The 18,750-nt window shown below is 36.3% G+C and overlaps 1 protein-coding gene across 1 annotated transcript in view; it reads left to right on the top strand.

Moving 5' to 3' along the window:
- Nucleotides 1–18,750, top strand: part of HMCN1 (hemicentin 1) — a 420,986-nt gene that overhangs the window by 83,740 nt on the left and 318,496 nt on the right. Inside the window, exon 2 of the mRNA XM_081823192.1 lies at nucleotides 4,466–4,536. Coding sequence (XP_081679318.1) covers nucleotides 4,466–4,536 — 71 coding nt within the window. The remainder of the gene's footprint in view (nucleotides 1–4,465; nucleotides 4,537–18,750) is intronic.

Genomic DNA, 18,750 nt, shown 5'->3' with positions numbered 1-18,750 from the left:
TCTCCTCCTTGATGCCTTCCCTGTGTGTTTCCCTAGAGTTCAGGGGTCTTTATTCTCTCTGGACACTGAGAAAGTTGGCTATCCCTTTCTGTATTACTTGGCTCTTTTCAGGCACTATATAGACTTTCTAATTTTTCATAGCTTGCTATCAACAATTTCCATTGTGACAAGTCCTGTGATTTATATATATGTTTGATTCTTCTATAATGCTCAGCAAATATTGTTTAGTTTATAATGCAGCAAGGGGTTCTCATTTTAAGTTTCCACGTATTTACGTGTAACTATAAATATAAAGCCAAGAACTATATATTTTTTAAAACCAAAGAAATTGTGAACACCATTATCAAATCATGCACAGATGGTGTTTAAATCCCAGCAAGAACACTTTCTATTCCTCATATTATCAAGAAGCACTTTGAGGAAAGAAAAACTGTAAGGAGCAGAAATCTGTTCATGGAAAGGAAAAAGGAAGTGAGAAACTGGATATCGATCTTGCCAAGTGAAGCAGTGAAAGAAAATATTACATTGTGAACTTCTTTCCATTATTTTCTCAAATACAACCCAACAACTGAGATTAAGAGAACAATGGCTGAGATGCTGGAAATAAATCCAACCCATCTGATAAGTCCCTAGGAAATGAGAAATAACAAAATGAAAAGAGGAGACTGCCTTGGAGTTTTGGACACTTTTTTTTTTTTAAATCAAAAGTGGTCTTCTGGAGCATGACATATTTCTTGTATTTGTAACAATACATGTTGCCCTAATGTTTCTTTTTTCTTAATATTTTATTTATTTATTTATTGAGAGAAGGAGTGCATGTGCAAGCAGGGGGAGGGGCAGAGGGAGAGGGAGAGAAAATCGCAAGCAGACTCCATGCTGAGCATGGAGCCCGATGCGGGTCTGGATCTCAGGACCCTGAGATCATGTCCTGAGCTGAAACCAAGAGTCCAACGCTCAACTAACTGAGCCACCTAGACACCTTGTTTCTTCTTTTTTTTTTTTTAAGTTAAGCTATATGTGGAAAATGATACCTATTGATTATGCATTAATAACTTGGTTGAAGTAATGAACAAAACATTTGGTTAATAGGGAAAACTGAAAACTTTCTTGGTTGGCTAATCAGTGTCATATTGATCATGTCACATGGTGTTTAGCTATAGCATGGAGGCTCCATGATGTAATGAAAAGAGCAAGTAATAGAGGATCCAAAGGCCTGGGTTTAACCTTTAACCTTTATTCTTTTTTTCTTTATCGTTCCTTGTTCTAGTAAAGATAATATCCAGGCATGCAACAATAAAGAATTCTGGATATTGTGTGCATCAGATTAGGCATTTGAACATAGCCTATCTTGCCTGTGGTCCAGAGGAAAGGAGGAGAAAGTCAGTAGTAATATAATCATCAACAGACTGGAGATCTTGGAAAAGAAGAAGTATTAGCGACTGCCCATGTTGCTCTGTGTAGAAAATATTTTCAAATAGCTTAACTTTTTTTTTTTCCACCATCAAAGTTTTCAATTTCATCTTCACTGGACCTCAAGTTTTCTTGTCCGTGGATAAAGAAATTGAACCAAATAGTCTTTAATGTCCTTCTAGCTCAGTGCTTCTATTTGGAGATTGATGGTTAATTGATTGATTTTTTTTTGTTGGGTTTTCTTTGTAAGAAATAAGATAGAATTGGGTGCCTGGGTGGCTCAGTCGTTAAGCGTCTGCCTTCGGCTCAGGTCATGATCTCAGGGTCCTGGGATCGAGCCCCACATCGGGCTCCCTGCTCGGCGGGAAGCCTGCTTCTGCCTCTCCCACTCCCCCTGCTTGTGTTCCCTCTCTCGCTGTGCCTCTCTCTGTCAAATAAATAAATAAAATCTTAAAAAAAAAAAAAAAGAAAGAAGATAGAATTAACTGAATAAGGTGGAGATGATCTCTGCATTCTATTGAATGCTGTGCATCTTCATTTTTCCCATGTCTTTATTGTACAAATATTATCAATAAAAACAACATTAAAGCAAATTGGAGAAAAGTCAAAACATCCAAGGAGTAGGACTTAAGTCAGGCTTTTTAGGATGAGCAGCATATGGGCAAATGAAAGACAGTGGGGATGGCCATGGGGGTAGTGAGGAAGCACAGTAGCCTCATGCTAAGGGATGTTGACAAAGTTAGAAAACTGGATTAATGGAAGAGAGACTTGGAATGCCTTGGAGAGTTCCCATTTAATTCTGTAAGCAATAGAGGACCATGTTCAGGCAGGAAGAGAGGACAAAGTTGTACCTGCTGAATGTCATCAAAGGCTTGGCAGGGGATGAAACCAACATGAGCAAAAAGGAAGAGAAATGGAAATTGCTCATAAAACAACTGGCACAGGGCTGTATTAAGTGAAGAGAAAGACTGGAATGGAAGCAAGTCCTGAAAGGGAGGAGGGCTGATTTTGCCAAATAGTCATATCATTCAATTCAAAAGAATTGGAAAGGATGCTTACAGCTGGAGGGATATGGCAGTTCAGCAAGCCCTCACCTCTCCTGAGTATTTCTCATAACTGATAAAAAGATTTATCTCAGCTGTCCAATGTAGTTTACAAAAATGCTTATTAATGAGCTTCAGGAGGGATTTCCTATCTTTGTTGAAAACAAATGGGTATTTGAGTCTATGGATATAAATGAAGTCTAATCGGTTCTTTTATTTTAATAGCAGTCCTTGATCTCCACTCTTGAAGAACAGGCATATATCCAGGGCTATTTTTAAAATTCTTATTATAGGGAATATTCTTCTATGTGTGTCCTTTTTAGTCTTATGTAATTGCTTTCCTCTAGTATTCTTTGTATTTCTTTCTAATTCTTGAGCTTTGAATTATAGAGTTATTTCAGTATTATGCCATGTAGGAACATAGAAGTTTGGCTTGACAATGCTGCTGACAATTTATATGTCAGGGTGTAACTGTCTGGCATATTCTTTGCTATTTTGCATTGCTTTGCAAAGTATGCCTTTGTTTAGTCTTGAGGGAGTAGGCTTCTCTGATTTTCCATATACTTGGGACAAGACTTTCACATAACTAATAACTGTTCTGCTTGGTATGGAATGCAGATGTTTGCATTTTCACACAGTTCTTCCAATTGCCTCTCCATTCCTTTTGCATACTGCAAGGTGTCTAATCTGTGATGAAGGATGCAGACATAGTTTTCATGTGATTTTTAAGAAAAATTACATGGGTTGTGGCAGACAAATTGTGCTTCCTTTCCAATTTACCTCATTTATTTCTAAAATCCTACAGTCTGTTTTTGTATTATATTTAGCACGTTATAGAAGGCCTGACTAATTAATTATTATCCTTTGAAGTCATAAAGTCTTTTGTCTAGCAGTGTGCCTTTGAAGCTAGAAAATGTCTTATAAAAACTCAATGTTAAATATTTTTATAATTTTGTATTGTAGTTGCATATTATCATTTTGAATGCAGCCTGTATCTTCATTAGATAAAGTAGAAAACTTTTCATCCACCCTGGGAATTTAAGATGATATGTCTATGCACATGATACTCTGATGAATTTTAATACTATATTCCTTAAATATGTGAATGTTTCTTAAGGAAGTAATTGATTCCTGTAAAGGCCACTTTCCACTTGTCTATTTTAAAGGTTGATTTTTTTTTTTTTTTTAAGAAAATGATCTTTGTGGATTAAAATGTTTACCATAGACATACTGTATCCTATAAAAATAATATTGCCAACTTTACCCACCCTGGTATCTGGGCTCTTTCTCTTCACCTGACTTATTAAGGTCCTGATTTTCCGAGGAATGCAGTGTTCCCACTTGTTCCCATTTGGAGTGGTGGTTTGTGCAGTACATCAGGATAGTCAGGTAATTCTGGTGGTCAAAGTCAGCTAAGGAGAATGGTGATAGTGATGGACAGCAACCCCAGCTGGGGGAAGGAAGTGATAGGGACTATTTCCTGAACTTTTAATGTCCTCATTTCAGTGCTTCTGCAAGTTCTTAAAAACACTGTGGCATTGACGTTCATTTGTTTTTATGTTGTTTAATGTTAATTTTTTTTTTCAACTAATTTGGACTTACAGAAAAGTTGCAAACAAATTTACAATGTATAGTTGAGAAAACAGAATTATAGGCTGGGTAAGTGATTAATTTAGAGTCCAGCAACAAAGTAGGTATTCAATAAATATTCACTGACCAGTGAGAGTAAAAAGAGACCGAACCTGGGGTCTCCTGACTCTGTCTTATGACATTTTTGACTGCCCCTTTGCATTTACCAAGACTAAACATTCACTCTGCATAAGCATGATTTCCAGCAAATTTTAAGTTATTCTTTGGTAGCTATAAACTGAGAAACTGTTGTTTTGTTGGCTATATATTTCTTATTAATAAATAACCATGTAGTGCCGAATGAAAAGACATTTGCAAACACAATAAAGTCTTTAATGCTGTTGATTACAATTTATTCATCTGTGTCATTTTTATCTTCATAGAAATTGGCCCAGTGACAATTACCACAGATCCCAAGAAATTTCAGTATGAACTCAGAGAACTGTATGTTCAGGTAAGTGCTTGCTTTCAGTTTGTTTTAGGGGAAAGGAAAATCGTGAGCTTTTGTCCGATTGCCTTTATTTTTAAATCTGATAGAAATAATTGTTGGGTTTTAAATTCCAGTACCACCTCTTTTTCTCATTTTTCACTTTCTCACTGCCACTTCTCTTGAGTGTTGAATAAATTGAACAATAGATATGGGTGTGGGGCAGATTGGGTTCATCTTCATTTATGCATCATCTATGGTTGCTTTCATGTAACAATAGCAGATAAAAGTAGTTTTGACAGACTATTTGGCCCTCATAGCCTAAGATATTTCCTATACGACCCTCTACAGAAAAAATTTACTGAACCCGGCCCTCGGTGAGTCCCTTCATTGAGAATCATAAGGAACAGTTAATTCTTTCCCCATAACAGAAATGGTATAATTAAAATAATTTTGATATTCTATGCTTTAAATCAACTGTATAAAATTTTTGACCATAAGTATAATTTGGTTATTAGAGAAGAAGAATAACATTGGTTTAACTGTTATTCTGAAAAACAGGACTTGGAGATAGGGTTAGTATGTACTTTCTCCTTACTGCTGCTTTGAAATTATTATTGCTAAATCCATTCATTAAAACAAAAAAACTTGCTCTCTGAGGCTGCTTCACTGTGCCATCATCCGTAGATGGTCTCTGCTGTAGTCATTTCCAGAACTTTTGACCACTCCTCATCATTCAACTAAGCTATTGGTACCTGGATCTTTGGCTACCTTTCCCCTTCAGGGCTGCCACTCTCCCAGGGACTTCAGTATTTATGGGAATGACCTGTCAGAACCTTCTCACCTCAGTTCCTTGACCTGCTAGTCATCTTCAATAACCTGTTCTTTACTTTATCTCAGTCTTCCATTCCCACACACACCCTCTGGACCTTATCCTCACCAATCCATTCTACCACTCAAATCACTAATTCAAGCATTTGAACCTCGAACAGCAACCGTCTGTCTACCAAGCTTGTTGATGCAATTGCTTACAACTGCTCCTTCACCCTCATTAACCCCTATCCTGTCTCCCAGGCATTCAGATCTCTCCTTTTTTTACTTTCCTCCAATCTAGCCCAGAGTCCTATCATTTCAAAAACATATCTTTTTTTTTTTCTTGTCCATTGCTTTTCTGTTCTGTTTCCTCTCTGACCCCAGTTATCTGCATTATTCATGCCTATCCACCAGTGGTCAAGTGCTGTTGAAGTCTCACAACAGGGCAGGTTGATTCCACTGTAAATACAAACCCACCTATCTCCACTGGACTCTCAATACTCCCATAACCTTACTGTATTTCTTTGGTCAATTAAATTTCCCATTTCAGGACACCTGGGTGCCTCAGTTCGTTAAGTGTCTGCCTTCGGCTCAGGTCATGATCCCAGGGTCCTGGGCTCCTTGCTCAGTGGGGAGCCTGTTTCTCCCTCTGCTTCTGCCCCTCCCCCTGCTTATGATCGCTCTCTCTCTCTCTCTGTCAAAATAAATAAAATCTTTAAAAAAAATAAATAAATCTCCTATTTCTCCCAATGACAATTATAGATCTTGTCTACTCTCTTTAAATCTCCATCCCCTCACCCTTTTATTACTGGTTATTTCAGTGAGTTATCTACTCCGAGCAAGTGACCTCACTTACTGTTTCAAACACAGGCATATAAAAATGGCAGCCCTCTCTTCCTCATACCTCAAATCCATTGACATCCAGTACCCATCCTATTCTCATTCTTTACTTGATCTCAACTCTTTGGCTTTCTCAGGAACCTAGCACTCTCAAGCTGTTTCCCTCAGCTGCTTAAAAGTTCCCATTTATTCTTAAGTATGTTCTAGTCTCTCCAAAAAACAAACAAATCCCAACAAACCAAACCATATAAAGCAAAACAAAATAAACAGTAAATCTCTATTTTTCTCAAATCCTCTTATAAATAACAACTTTTATCCTTCTTAGTTCCTTCAATGTCAAGAAAGTTGTCTGTATTCACCACCATCATTTCCTCACACCCACCTCCCCTATTCACTCCTCCATCTATGTCACTCTAGTCCCCACCCACAGCCCCACACCATCAAAGTAGCTCTAGCTGGTGACATGTGATCTCTGTCTTGTTAAATGCAGTGGAAACATTTCAGTCATCAGCATATTAGATGGACATCTTTGTTGTCTTTGACAAATACACCCTTCCCTACATTCTCATTTTCTTCCCACTTTTCCTCAGCTTCCTAGGCAGCTCATTTCTCTCCACATGCCCTTTCCATTGCTCCATCCTTGGTCCTAAATCCTTGCTCTTTGTCCTCTATTTGTTATCTTTGTGAATGATGCCTATAATATTTTGGTTATACTATCAAAAAATCTGAATCATCCTTAATATACTTCTCCCTTTTCCCCCAGCATCCAAACCATCAAGTCTTGGTTTTTAACTTTCTAAATATTTTTTATATCAGTTGACTTCTCTCCATTTCTGTTGGTACTACCCTAGCCCCAATTACTATATCTTTAGTCTAAACAAATCAAAAAAGCTTCTAAGTGATTTTCCTGCATTTACTCTTGCTTTTATTTTCCAGGCTATTCTCTATTCTGCAAACAAAATGATCTCAAAATACATCTCTGAACATTTCCCCCTAATATCCTCTGCAGTCATCCCCACCTCATCAAATTCTTCCCAAGATTTTGAGTGACCTGAGATCTGTCTCTGTTTCAGCCCTGTATAGAGCCACTCTCTCCTCTGGGCTTGGGCTCTGTCTTAGGGCCTTACATAGAGCCTCCCCATATGTGTATCCTCACCCGTCTCCTGGTGGCATTTTTGCACATGCTCTTCTCCTTGGATAGGAAGTTCCTGTCCTTCATCCTGTCTTCACTTCCATGTTCCCTTAACCTAGTTTGAAATCCTGTATTCAAAGTCTAATCTTAAATACCACTTCCTCAGAGATCCTGCCCTGTCCTCCTGCCCTGTCCTCCAGGCTTGGTCATATCTCACTACCTCTTTCCATCGTTGGGATTTCACATTGAAGAATCATGTCTGATTTAGTTCATCATTACCCCAGTAAAATGCATGGCATATAAAACATGCTCACTCTTTGATGAATGAAAGAAAGATTGAATATACCACTATATACAAATCAACAGAGTCCAAATTAGAGTTGAAGTTTAATACTTTGGTTTCACTATTGGGTGAATGACTTGATTTGTAACTGTGCATGGTATGAGCATAATTGGGGCATAGGGTGAAAAAGCCAAAGCTTGGCATTCCAAATATGTATTCAGTCATGATTTTTTTATTGAGCCTATCTCTATAGTTTTTAAATTATACACTAAAATAAACTATATTTCATAAGAAATATAAATAGATTTTTATAGTTATCCCTTGGCTATTTTTCTCTTTTACTAAGCTTATTCTGATGATTTTTTCCACTAATAATCCTCCGTTTCCTTTCTCTTATACCATCTCATTCTTTTTTAGTCATTTCTTGATACTTACTGAGAATTTACTTTTCTGTCTCTCCATCTAGCAAATTCTTTGCCACTTTAGATGTCCAGATCCTCTGAAAAAAATCTTTTCCATAAAAATTTCTATCCTTTACATGGATCATAGGAATTAGAAATTGTATTGCCCTGGTTGTTAAAATTTTTATGTTGCCTTATTCTGCCATGCATGAGCTCCTGTGACCAAGAGCCTTGTAGCTCTCATTGAGCCTCTGATCCACCTGTGGGATGAACTGATATATGCACTAGAGTGGACTTAAATAGCTGTTGAATAAATGGATGTTATATGAGGGTAGCCTCTTTTAAAAATATATATTTAACAGTAAAAACTATATCAAATATAATTTAAGCTTTACTTGATGGTACAAAGGGTAACTTAAAAACCTAATTATCAGTTTTCATTACATAGAGATTCAGAAGGGCCAAGGAATGGAGATTTCTAGCTGATAGAATATTAAGAAAGGATTTACTGTATTCACTTTTTTTTTTCTATGCAGAAATACAGCTGAACTGTATTCTTTAATATCTGGCTAGAATGAAAATCCCTACATTCTCAGTGAGACCTGGCATGGGCACTTCCTGATTTCCTGCCTCTCCCTTTCTTTTGTTCTGAAGGATCTTCAAGGAGTGTACTTACCCTCTATGCTCCATTTGCCTCTAGGGTGAAGGATCATGATTCCTGACTTTACTCCATTGATTCCCTCCCCAGAGCCCTGGTGCATCACCTTCTGGAATTGAGCCTGATACGGCACTCCATAGGGTTGTATCATATCTCTGTTCAAGAAAATAATCTTTCTTTTCTTTTCTCCTGGAATGAAAGCTGTTGTACATTTCTCTGGAGGTTTTCTCTGGACTGGCTACATCTTATGGGGTTTATTTTTGCATTGTCTTGGGATCCAAGAGGATGCTTAAGTAGAACAACCAGTTTGGGAAGAAACCAAATATTTACTTTTGCCCTTTATTCAACATTGGACATTGTTAAAGGCACTGGGGATACCATGGGAGGTTATTTTTTTTACCTACTTTCAAAGATTCGAAGTTTCTAGTGAATTATTTCTTTTTAAATGAATGGCAAAAAGTTTCTTTGAGTAAGGATCAAATACGAAAAGACTCTAGGCTACATCATCACTTAACACCTAAAGACTGTATTTTGTTTTCTCTTCAGTGTTTGCTTAGAGAATATTGTATTATTTCATAAATCAGTCTAGAAACTAAACGTTACAAATTTCGTAAAATTTTAGTATGAGATACTAAATTTTGTTTTGTATATAATTTCCAGACCCCTTTTCAGGTCCCCCTCTACCATTTTTAGTGCCTCCCCGCAAATCACTGGTATCATGAGCAACAAGAATTGCATCCTACTAAAACTAACTTAGCTTTTAAAAAATCTTTTTAAAGTTAATAATTTTTTGCATTTGTAATAATTTTGAAAACAAGAAAAGTAAATTTAGTTTTAAGTAAATTAAATAATTGACCGTTAACATTACACTAGGCTTAGCTATATTTCTTATAGAGATATAGGTAACTTAAAAAGCAATTTAAAATTTTCCAAGAAAAACTTACAAAAAAAATCACTAAACTTAAATCATTAAATTTATAATATTAATTTCATTTTCCTTTATCATCTTTCATCTGGAATACAAGGAAGTAACTTGAAAAGTATCTGAGCTTTCTCTCTGGGGAAAAGAAGGGAAGACAAATGTCAACAAATGGTATTCAAATCACACAGAGCTTTGTAAATATGCAGTGCAAAGTCCTGTCTCAGGTCACATTCTTTATAGGAAACTATAAAACTTTCTGATTTTTAGAAAATGGTATAGCAGTGATATGCTTTTAAGCCTTTTATCTATGTGTTCTTTTTTTAAAGATTTTATTTATTTATGAGAGAGAGAGAGGGTGTGAGCACGCAGGAGCAGTGCTGGGGGGAGGCAGAGAGAGAGGCAGAGAGAGAGAGGGAGAAGCAGACTCCTTACAGAGCAGGAAGCCTGACCCCGTGGCTTGATTCCAGGACCCTGAAGATATGACCTGAGCCAAAGGCAGATACTTCACCAACTAGCCACCCAGGCGTCCCCTATCTATATGTTTTTGTTTTAAAGAACAAAAAGCAGTTAGTCAAACATTTGAAATGTAAAGAAAAAGGAAGTTTTACAATAATAGGATTATTGTAAAAAAATACATTTTTTTCATATAGATAGTTGGTCCCTAAAACTGAAAAGCTTTACACACAATTTAATTTCCCTTTGCAAAGTCTATTAGTAAAATGACCTTAAAAAAAGCAGGAATAAGAGTAAAAATATTAGAAAAGCATCATCACATAGCAACAAGATAGTTATGAAGAAGATGGGGGTAAGGTCCAATTATTGCAATTCTTTAACAGAAATAGAAGGGTAAATAGGCAAACTGCAGCAGGCTGAGGTTAAGGGAAAAAAATGTTTTGCTGTAGTGTAGGAACAGCTGATGTTAGGATTAACTGCCAAAGGAGAGTATGAGAAACCATGGCCAGACAGGCCAAGATGGTTAAAAAGAAGAGGACAAGATAGTGCTGATTTTTTTTTTTTTTAAGATTTTATTTACTTATTTGACAGAGAGAGACACAGCGAGAGAGGGAACACAAGCAGGGGGAGTGGGAGAGGGAGAAGCAGGCTTCCCGCCGAGGAGGGAGCCCAATGCGGGGCTTGATCCCAGGACCCTGAGATCATGACCTGAGCCGAAGGCAGATGCTTAATGACTGAGCCACCCAGGCACCCCAAGATAGTGCTGATTTTAGAAGAGCAATTTTTGATGACAATTTTGTATACACTTTATCTAATTTCTCATATTCTAAATCATGTTACTATGTAAAAGTATGTTTTTTATTTCTAGATTTATAGGACAATCTTATGAATTTTAAAAGCCAAACTGATGTATAACAGAAAGAAATTAAGAAAAAGCAAAAAAAAATGACTAGAAAAGAAAAGGGAAGGGATTATATATAAACTGCAGATATAGACACACTGAAACTATGAAAGATGTGATTTACATTTTTGGTATTGGACATGATTCAACTGAAGACAGCCGCTTTTATTTCTATTTAAGTTTTCTTTCTTACAAATGCATATATATAGAAGTGTATAAATTCACTTTTACAGGAGGACTGGCTTATATTTAATTAAGGGAAGAAGGTGAGATACGGAGTCCATTACATGTAACTCATAATACATGTAAAAGCTTCAAGAATAGTAGAACCAGTGTTTGGCCCAAAGTAAGGGCTTGAGGAATGTTAGCTATTATTACTACCTGTAGTACCCCAGAGTTTTTTTAAGGGAAATAATCACCAAGTAATCCTGCCATAAATGACCAGCAATTGTGGAATACGTGCCTTGTGATTTTGCATGTATTTTAAAGTTATTCTCTCAATTCACACCCACACAAATAGTAATATTCCTTTTTACAAATGAGGATACTCAAGCTTTGGGGTATTATTAGGTAACAAGACTTCATCAGGTCACCAAACTGGCAAGGACCAAAGCTGGTCTCAAAACTGGAGGTTTTTAATGCCAGAGCTGGTGTCCTTTTTATCATTCTGCTACTTTCTTTCTAAATATTGATTTAAATAACCTAATTAATCTAATCAAATTGACATTTATTTATAGAATTTGTCTTTGTATTTTATTTCAAAGTAGGGGTGTAGAGACTTAAAGACAGATGTAGGTCTAGGGCTGGTCTCATCCTCAATGAAATGAATTTATTCCTTGAAAATTTTGGCTTTCACTGCTACCTCTGATCACTTTGAGTAATTGGCTCACCTAAATTTACTGAGTAGCAAATGACAAAGTTAATTATAAATAAAAATTGTTCCTATTGCTCTGCATATGTTCTCACTACTTACTCTGGTAAGCTTATTTAAGTGTCACCTCACAAACACCTTGGAGAGATATAAGGACAAGATGCCCTTTAGGGGACTGAAAAGTAGCGTTCATACTGTAGTTGTATTTGTAGGTGGTGTTTTGATTATTTTTATTGTTAAAGTTGAAACTTCTTGGAGTTTGAACGAAGCACCTTTTAAAATTTTGATTTGCTGCTGGAGTTTTCTGCTAGACCATTTGAATTCTCTGAGGGACAATTAATCCTAAGTCCTCAGGGAGTAAAGAGAATGGATGGCCCTGTGTAGAAATGCTTGGCTCTTTTCTAGCTATCCACCCTGATACCCTATCCAGAAGCAAAAAGCTAGATGATTTCTTAACAATCTTTCATATGTGTACTTCAAAGGAAAGAGAGTATAGAAGAGTATTCTATTAGATTACTTTTTCAAAGCAGAATATAGACCAGAAAGAGGTGGGTATGGATTATGATGATAGAAGTCTTAATTTTCTTTTCAAAGTGTGCATGTGTGGGAATGTTCCAAAGGGTAAACACAGGAGTCATTGCAGAGTAAATAATGCAGTTACATGTGACAAAATAACATTTAAGAAGAGGAATTCACTGACCCGTGATGCCTGGATTCACCTCATACATGCTCATTACCCAACCAAAGGATAACTATTCCCCATAATAAATACTGCATCTGATTTTGTCAGTTTTTAGGTGATGGTAAGGACGGAGGTCAAAATGTTTTCCTTGGGAGAATGTTTCTTGATATAAAACCAGAACTCCTAGAGAAAACTATCAACCTCATGTTGAGCAAAATGAATGTATGGGAAATTAAGAGTTTCTTCTCAATCCAAATTGATCAAGAGCAGTTCTCAAGAAGCTGCCTTTATTCTTAGGCCTTGAAAAAGTGTCAGGAAGAATTGTGGAGTCTTGGTATTGGTATTAACTTTGTTATTTGTCCAATTATTCCATCAGATGTCAGAATCTGAAATGAACTAAGCCCAGTTAGGGATTTGATAGCACTGGTCTTCATCACCAGATTATACATGGGGTCCTCCTCTGGAGCCGTGTCCTGGAGCCTGTCTTGGTGTTTGAGGCTGATCCCGGGCTTTGGCAGTCGTATCATATTATTGAATTCAGGTGCAGTCACCAGCTCAGTAGGTCAGATTTCCTCATATAAACTTTAAACCAGGTCTCTATCCTTCTATATTCATGTTGATTTTTGAAAACCCTCATTTATCTAGTCTGTTGATACATACGAGTCTCCTCCTGTGAGATAATCTAGATCTTAGTTCACAAGTTTTGTTTAATGACTATTAGCTCTAAAACAACCCATACAATTCATCTATCTCAAACTTCCCTGTAAATTATAATGTTCATAAATTATAATGATTTTATTGGTAAAAAATGCATCGTGTTGATATTTTTTTTTTTGCCAAGACCTAAAATTACATAAGCAGTATAAATACATTTTTAACACATAAAATAAAACACACATTACACAATCACAACATTATAATCTCCTTCAAGTACCCAATAACAAAGATAATACGAAATGTGCTGGGGAGTATATAAAATCCATTATGTGAGTGTTAGAGTGGAAAGGAAGACAGAGATTTTAATGGCCAGGCTGAATCTGAGGCGTACTAAGGAGAGACAGAGAAGGGTCGTAGCCCAAGGAAAACAAGGAGAAAGAAAGCCTGCCTAATCCTTGAATAAGCAGATGATGAGTGGCTGCAAGGCCCACAACCCTGCCCTCTTCTGGCTCTTTCTCTCTGGGCAAACAAGGAAGTCATGTTAGGAGAGATCAGGAATCCCAGCCAGGGACCAGGGCAATGCCTTAATTTGGTGGGAAAAGAAAAGGTCACAATAAAAAGGTACAGAATCCTTGAAGGACAAAGGAAGGAATTCTCTAAGTAGTATGAAGGCATATCATTTTCTGATTTATTAATCAAGATATTGAATGGCTGGTATATAGTGTATCCTTTATGATTATTTAAAATTGAAGTAAACTAATCTCCTCCTAAGACCAAACATGAAAATTCTAACAAATTGAAAGATCAGTTGTTGAAGAGTTAGACTCTTACTACTGACAGGTGATAATCTGAAAGCCTGGAAATGGTTGTAATTGTTAGCTTTTAATGCATCTGAAAGCAAGGTCAACCGTTTTTTGATGCCTTGATTTGGATTCCACCTTCTCCAAACTAGTAAAGGGCAGCATGGTGGACTGCCTGGAATGTAATATCTTTTATTTTGATTATAGAGATTTGAAATTTGGGCTCTGAAATACTGTGATTGGGTACCTGGGTGGCTCAGCTGGGTAAGCATCTGCCTTCGGCTCAGGTCATGATCTCAGGGTCCTGGGATCCAGCCCTGCATGGGGCTCCCTGCTCAGCAGGGAGCTTGCTTCTTCTTCTCCCTCTGCCCTCCCCCCTTGCTCGTTCTCTCTCAAATAAATAAATAAAATCTTTTAAAAAAAAAAAGAAATACTCCGATTATCCCTCAGTATATCCCTGCCATATTTTCTACAAGTGATGAAGACCAAATGTCACTAATGCATTAGGATTCTACAGTCATTCTGATTTATTTTATACTTGCTTGGATGCAACTTTAGTTTAGGTTCAATGCAATGTAATCATTTCCACATGTACCTTCTGTTTTCCTGGTCATAGAATCATACAACTGTGTTTTAAGAAAGAGAACTGAGGGTGGGGCGCCTGGGTGGCTCAGTCGTTAAGCGTCTGCCTTCGGCTCAGGTCATGGTCCCAGGGTCCTGGGATCGAGTCCCACATCGGGCTCCCTGCTCAGTGGGAAGCCTGCTTCTCCCTCTCCCACTCCCCCTGCTTGTGTTCCTGTTCTCGCTGTCTCTCTCTGTCATATAAATAAATAAAATCTTTAAAAAAAAAAAAAAAAAGAAAGAGAACTGAGGGTTATAAACTTTTGTTCAGCTTAAGACTGAGTTTCATTCCTAAATTTTATAGGTAAAGGATGAATGACACAAATAAGACATTTGAGCAGTGGGTGTTCACACGAAGGAAAAATACAGTCTGACTTTGAAGCAAGTCTTAGTAGGTTATAGTTACATTAGAATAAGGGTAAGTATTATAAGGCCACTAATACTTATTTTGGACTTAGGCATGAGCCTACCAGAAAAGTTTCATTTTTTCATTGCTTGGAGTTAGGCTTATCTGGGAAACAACTGGTATAAACAGTAGTTCAGTGAAAATGGATGATGAGACTAGAATTGTATGAATTGACTAGGAAAGAAATAATAAGGGATGGGTGAGGGCCTGCTCTGAGATTAGCCTTCATAGTCCTCTGAGCCCTTGTTTGATGAGCATTTTCCCATTAGGTTTTGGATAGGGACCTCATTTTTCTCCAACTCCTCTCAGGGTTTAAAGGTTCAGTTTATTTCAGTGCCACTCCCACATTGTCTTGTATTTAGAAAAGACAGCATGATAATCTCTGTTTTATTACTCCCTTGACTGATAAGATTTCTGTTCATTCTTATTTTATCTTGCTTTTCAGGAATTTATTTTTTTTAACACAATTATCACTGTAACTCTGAGGTTACAGTTTTTTTTTCTTTCTTTAATTCCAGGAGCAACATTTACTGTAAAAGTTCACATGCTTCTGTTTTTCCAGTACACATTTTTTTCTATCTGAAGTGTCTTTGGCAGCTTAGTAAATTGTAACCATCAGTCAAATTATAAAGATAAAGTGAATATCAAAATACTGAGCAAGAATATGCCTACTGATATAAATAAGTTCTATTTCAGAGTTCAAGTAAAAACACAAAATTAACTAAGTCAGGCCCTTCTCACTTTACATTTTCGTATGTGTGCAGGTTTATATGGTTTTAGGAGATATATTTCCATAGCCATGTTTGTTTTCTTTTTTATTAAGTATTAAAGCTGACAGCATGCCAGGATTGAGAGAGAGAGGGAGACCAAGAGACAGAGAGAGGTACAGAGATATAAGAACTGGAGGGAGTTAGTTTTTTTTTTTTTTTTAAAGATTTTATTTATTTATTTGACAGAGAGAATGAGAGAGAGAGCACATGAGAGGGGGGAGGGTCAGAGGGAGAAGCAGACTCCCTGCCGAGCAGGGAGCCCGATGCGGGACTCGATCCAGGGACTCCAGGATCATGACCTGAGCCGAAAGCAGTCGCTTAACCAACTGAGCCACCCAGGCGCCCAAGGAGGGAGTTAGTTTTATATACCACTAAGAATATACATATATAAGCACTTGTACTTTTAGGAGACTTAGCTCTGGAATTGTATTACTTGAAAGGAGATGGGCTAGGCTTGAGTAAAGCTCAGGCTAACACAGAAAGCATGCCTAGATTGTGTCAAGATTGCTTTGCAGTCTCATTCACCCATTTACTCACTATCCATTCATTTATCCCTTCATTAACCAAACTACAATGGAACACTTACTGAGTTCCTCAAGGAACAAAGATCTAGTGGGAGGAAACATAAATTACAACACAACTCAACAAATGCTACAATAGAAGAATGAACAATATTCTGTGGACATCTTGAAGAATGAGAACCTTTTTTCCTCTGACAGGCTACTTGCTTGCAGTCACAGAAGTTGATGAAGGTAATAAAATGCCTCACTGGAGTTTGCATGAACTCTCAGGCCAAGCAGAATTGAGTTGCAGTCTCTGCTCCTTCACTTAGTCGTCATGTGACCCTAGGAAAGTGGTTTTCATGATTTAGTGCTCTGGCAAGGTAATGTGCTAAAAACGATACCTACCTCCTCAACTGATGTAAAGAGTAGATAACATAGTGTATGTGACAATACTGTCTTAGTGCTTGACTTAGAGTAGATATCCACTGAGTTAATACAAGTAATGTGTCTTATTACCAATAAAAGTGTCGAATTAATGAGGCTTTTCATAGATTCAAGTTAATCAGTTCTAAATTTCTCCATTATAGATGTTTTATGGAATATTATTTTACTTTTTTTTTCCATTTGGTATTCAAGTCAAAACATAAAATGTTAAGACTTTTTTTTTAAAGGCTACTTTTTTAAAGTTTGGAACTATGGAGAATAGTTTGTTTTTAGTGTTTTGGTCCAAATCCCATTGCCCCCAATTTAAAAATCTGTGCATGAGTTTTACACAAATCAACCTAAAGTATCTGATTTTGTGAGGTTTATTTTTAAATATGGACATTTTGACAATGATTCTCTTTAGTCCTCTTCTGCCAAAACTAGTTTAAGAATCAGATGATCAGTCAGTGATTTGAGAAAGACTATTAGCAAACCTGTGGGACAAGTTTCTAATATATATATCTCAATATATTTATACAGATGTGCAAAAACTTTGTTTATAAACTTTGTGTATATATATATTTGAACAAAGATAATAATTTATAGATTTTTGGAGTAGATTTTCATTTGATTCCTGATCCTTAGTAAATTAAAGCAACTTGAATTTTGTTTTTAATAACTTCTGCCAGGAAGCAAAGTTCATGGAAGACCTTTAGAACAAAGTCACAATCTTACAAATAACAGTCTCGAATGAAGCCTACATAACAAAACCAAGTATCATTCTAAAGCAGAGCTGTCCAACAAAAATATGATGTATGTAATTTTTAAAAAATTTAAAATTAATTTTAATATTTAATTCCGTTATGTCCAAAATATTATCATATCAACTTGTCATTGGTATGAAAAATTAGTACTTCTTTAGTTTTTCAATTTAAATTTTAATTCATTAAAGTAAAATAAAATATTTGGTTCCTTAGTTTCACTAGCCACATTTCAAATGCTCAATAACTTCTTGAGGCTTGTTAGTGGCCATTGTCTTAGTTCATATCTAATGTATTCCTTTTCTAGATAATTTTAGTGATTACTTATGATTTAAAATGATTAGAAATTCAAACTCAAGTATCACATAGAGAGCTTTTATAAAGATATAACATTATATGTTAACTTCTTTTGGAAAAAAGAAACATTTTTCTTTTCTAGAACATACATCCCCAATGAGATAGACAAACAGTTTCACTAAGATATAAATTACTGGTCAATATTTATTTTAAATTTTCAGTTATCCACTAACCTAGCTAAGCAAAAAGGTAATAATTTAAAGATATTGTACTATTTTGGAAAGAGAAGAGTTATTCCTGAGAACAACATCGAATTGCTATGTAGTCAATATGATTATAATGTAATCTGTTTCTTCAAATGTGAAATTCAGGGCAGTATAATCATTTTTATTGTAAAGAATACACTGATTTCCATAGCAGGAAAAAAACTAAGCTACACAAATCACTCTTAAGGGATGTATAAGTACATCCAGTATGGGTTTCTTACATACGTGGATCAAAATGTTTCCTTTTGACTTGACATTCCCCAATTTTCTGGCTGCTTTGAGACTTTATGTTAATATCTCCATAAAAGTTCAAAGACTTTGTTTTGAGAGTACTATATAAAAGAATTCAAGAAATAAAAGGAATGCCTTTCATTTGCAATTATATTTGTGAAATTCTCTGGAGTTACAGCTATGTCAGCTCATCACACTCTTTCCTTTGGGTATTCTTAATTTTTTTCTTAATTAAAAAAAATTTTTTTTTTGTTATGTTAATCCCCATACATTACATCATTAGTTTTTGATGTAGTGTTCCATGATTCATTGTTTGCGTATAACACACAGTGCTCCATGCAGTACGTGCCCTCTTTAATACCCATCACCAGGCTAACCCATCCCCCCACCCCCCCTCTCCTCTAGAACCCTCAGTTTGTTTCTCAGAGTCCATAGTCTCTCATGGTTCGTCTCCCCCTCCGATTTACCCCCCTTCACTTTTCCCTTCCTGCTATCTTCTTCATTTTTTTTTTTTTAAACATATAGTGTATTACTTGTTTCAGAGGTGCAG

The sequence above is a fragment of the Leptonychotes weddellii genome, chromosome 6 (assembly GCF_054177405.1).
Source record: "Leptonychotes weddellii isolate Sample4059 chromosome 6, ASM5417740v2, whole genome shotgun sequence".
Lineage (NCBI taxonomy): Eukaryota > Metazoa > Chordata > Mammalia > Carnivora > Phocidae > Leptonychotes > Leptonychotes weddellii.
This window is presented reverse-complemented; position numbering and strand designations above follow the sequence as displayed.